This window comes from Cyprinodon variegatus, unplaced genomic scaffold (genome assembly GCF_000732505.1).
Source record: "Cyprinodon variegatus isolate N-32 unplaced genomic scaffold, C_variegatus-1.0 Scaffold8, whole genome shotgun sequence".
NCBI lineage: Eukaryota > Metazoa > Chordata > Actinopteri > Cyprinodontiformes > Cyprinodontidae > Cyprinodon > Cyprinodon variegatus.
In genome coordinates, this window is record NW_015150461.1 from 807,879 (window position 1) to 810,237 (window position 2,359).

The window sequence follows — 2,359 nt, forward strand, 5'->3', positions numbered from 1 at the left end:
CTGTTAGTACGTCATATGCTTTGTGGATCTGATTGGTTTATTTGGCCCGTCTATCACCAACATAGGCCAATCAGCTAACCAGTATTTTCACCCCTTCCCAAAATGACTTCAACGGAAGGTTTTACAGATGGATATGCATCCATCTGTAAAACCAATCCATCTGGCGGAGTCAGGTTATGTTCCATTTGTCCTCCCTGCCCTCAGATCTTAATAAAAGAATAAAAATAAGCTGAGACTTTTCTGTCTTGTTAAATGGCAGAGCTCAGTCTTTCTTAGAAGGCAATGCTTTCCTTCAAGACTGAGAATGATTGATTTCTACTTTTGGCTACTTTAGTTTGGCAATGAAATGTTAAATAATAGCAAATGTGGGTAATACTATGTTTAGACTGCAGAAGAGATTTTATTCTTAAGAAACGGATGCAATACAGTTTGTCCGAGGGGAGTTACCGTGTGATGACGTCTTAAGAAAGGACAGCGCCCCGAGCAGATCTTAAGGAAAGTTCTGAAGTCAGACAAGAAATCTCACAGAACCTCTGAAGATCAAAACTTGAGATTAGAGTAAATAAACGGCCAACGAGGAAGAAGCAAGGAAACAGTTTGGATACTAAATTTAACAGATAAAAATATTGGTCAGGGGAGTGGAGACAACAGCAGCAGAGGCTCTGCTCGCTAAACTATGATATGAAGCAAAGTTTTGAGGATTGAATAAATCATTGATGAGTTCTATGAGTTTTATTTCGACAAAATTAATGGAACCAATGCATCTAATACTAGACCACCAAGATGTTATAAAGCAAAATATTAACTTAGTTGGTTAAAGTCACAGCTGGAGTGACATCTAGAGTCCAGAAGAACGTATTCTGTCTTGATTTTTACCTGATTGTGATCAACCTCTCTCCGTTTTTGTCCTTCTGTTTGTCCACGTCGATGTGAGCTCCTGTCACATCCTGGATGGCCGTGATGTTACAGCCCCCCCGACCCATGATCCGGGACACAACGGAGGCGGGTACAGAAAGCTTCTTTGATCTAGGAAAGAAGCGGCAAATTTAAATGTCACGTAAGCACTGGACTAACTTAGAGAAGTGGTTTAAATTTTCCATCTCTAAAGTTAATACATAAATCAATACAGGAAATAAAGCAGAGAAACACCTTTAAAATGAGTCAAATAAAACCTCTTCTTCTAAACTGACCTTCTGACCACCTCTTTCCAGCCTTCTTCTCTTTTCTGGCCCCTTTTTGGACTCGTGAGGCTGAGTTTACTGTTAGGAGAGGTTATCGGAAGAGCCATGGTCTTAAACGGGGAAGGCAGGGAGTTGGAGGACGAGTCGCTTGCATCCGGTGCTCTGTGAAAAAAAAAAAGGCTCAGATATCAGGGATACCTTGAAGTCATGTCCTGGCATTAGTGCCAGATATGAGAGGAATAAAAGCGTTCAGTCATCTGGGACTCACCTCTGAGTTGGCTTCGAGATGGAGACTGTGACCTTGTTGTCCACCTTAGTGTCTGTCGACGGCTGAGGACAGTGCCTCTTCTCTGGGCCGGGCATGAGGGCCTGGGACTGGGTTGCTCCTGAGGAGGGGGCTGAGGAGGAGGAGGAAGAAGAGGAGGAAGAGGAGGAGGAGGAGGCGGATGAGGTGAGGTCAGGGAGGTAGTTGAGCTCTTGACTCTTCCCCCCGCTGCTGCTGCTCTCACTGGCACAGTCGGTGCTATCCAGGGGGTCTGAATCGCTGTTGCCACCTGTGACTCCCCCGCCCCCACCCCGTGGCTCACCGTGGATCTTGTTCTTGTCAGCCTTGTGCTGTGCAAGAGCAACCTAAAAAAAAAATAACGCCAAACATTAGATTTCATTTAAGTTAAGGTTATCTTAGAGAGCAAAAAAAAAAAAAAAATGAAATAAAAACAACATATGCAAATGATGTAAACCAAATTTGAGAAATTCAACCAAAAAAGTTAATCCATTTAAAGAGTTATTACATACCATTTAATTTAATTTTAATGGAACTTTACTGACATTGGAGAAAATGTACCTCTGCATTTAAACCATCTCCTTGGGGAGCAGTGGGCTGCTATCGTGCTGCGCCCGGGGACCACCACAGAGTGGCAGTCTGTGGGAGTGGGGCTCGAACTCAGAACCTCAGGATTCCAAGCTCTATGACCCAACCACTAGCCCACCACTCCCACCAATGTCAATACGTATGATTGTGGATTACAACACTTTCGTGAATACTAAACTGAGGTTATGAACCTCCAAAATACAGCTTCTCTACAAAATAAGAGCTTTTCAACTTTTGTATTTCTTCCTTCCACTCAACATTTCAGTCATGCTTAAGGCTGATTTATAATCAGAAACCGGTCGTCTGC

At 43.2% G+C, this 2,359-nt stretch overlaps 1 protein-coding gene across 12 annotated transcripts in view; it reads right to left on the reverse strand.

The window, feature by feature from the left end:
* Positions 1-2,359, reverse strand: part of LOC107086243 (ankyrin repeat and KH domain-containing protein 1-like) — a 42,730-nt gene that overhangs the window by 6,404 nt on the left and 33,967 nt on the right. For all 12 annotated transcript variants that reach the window (XM_015377128.1, XM_015377120.1, XM_015377116.1 and 9 more), the window contains exons 30-32: positions 1,450-1,811; positions 1,191-1,343; positions 877-1,026 (exon numbers count right to left, since the gene is read on the reverse strand). In XM_015377128.1, coding sequence (XP_015232614.1) covers positions 877-1,026; positions 1,191-1,343; positions 1,450-1,811 — 665 coding nt within the window. The remainder of the gene's footprint in view (positions 1-876; positions 1,027-1,190; positions 1,344-1,449; positions 1,812-2,359) is intronic.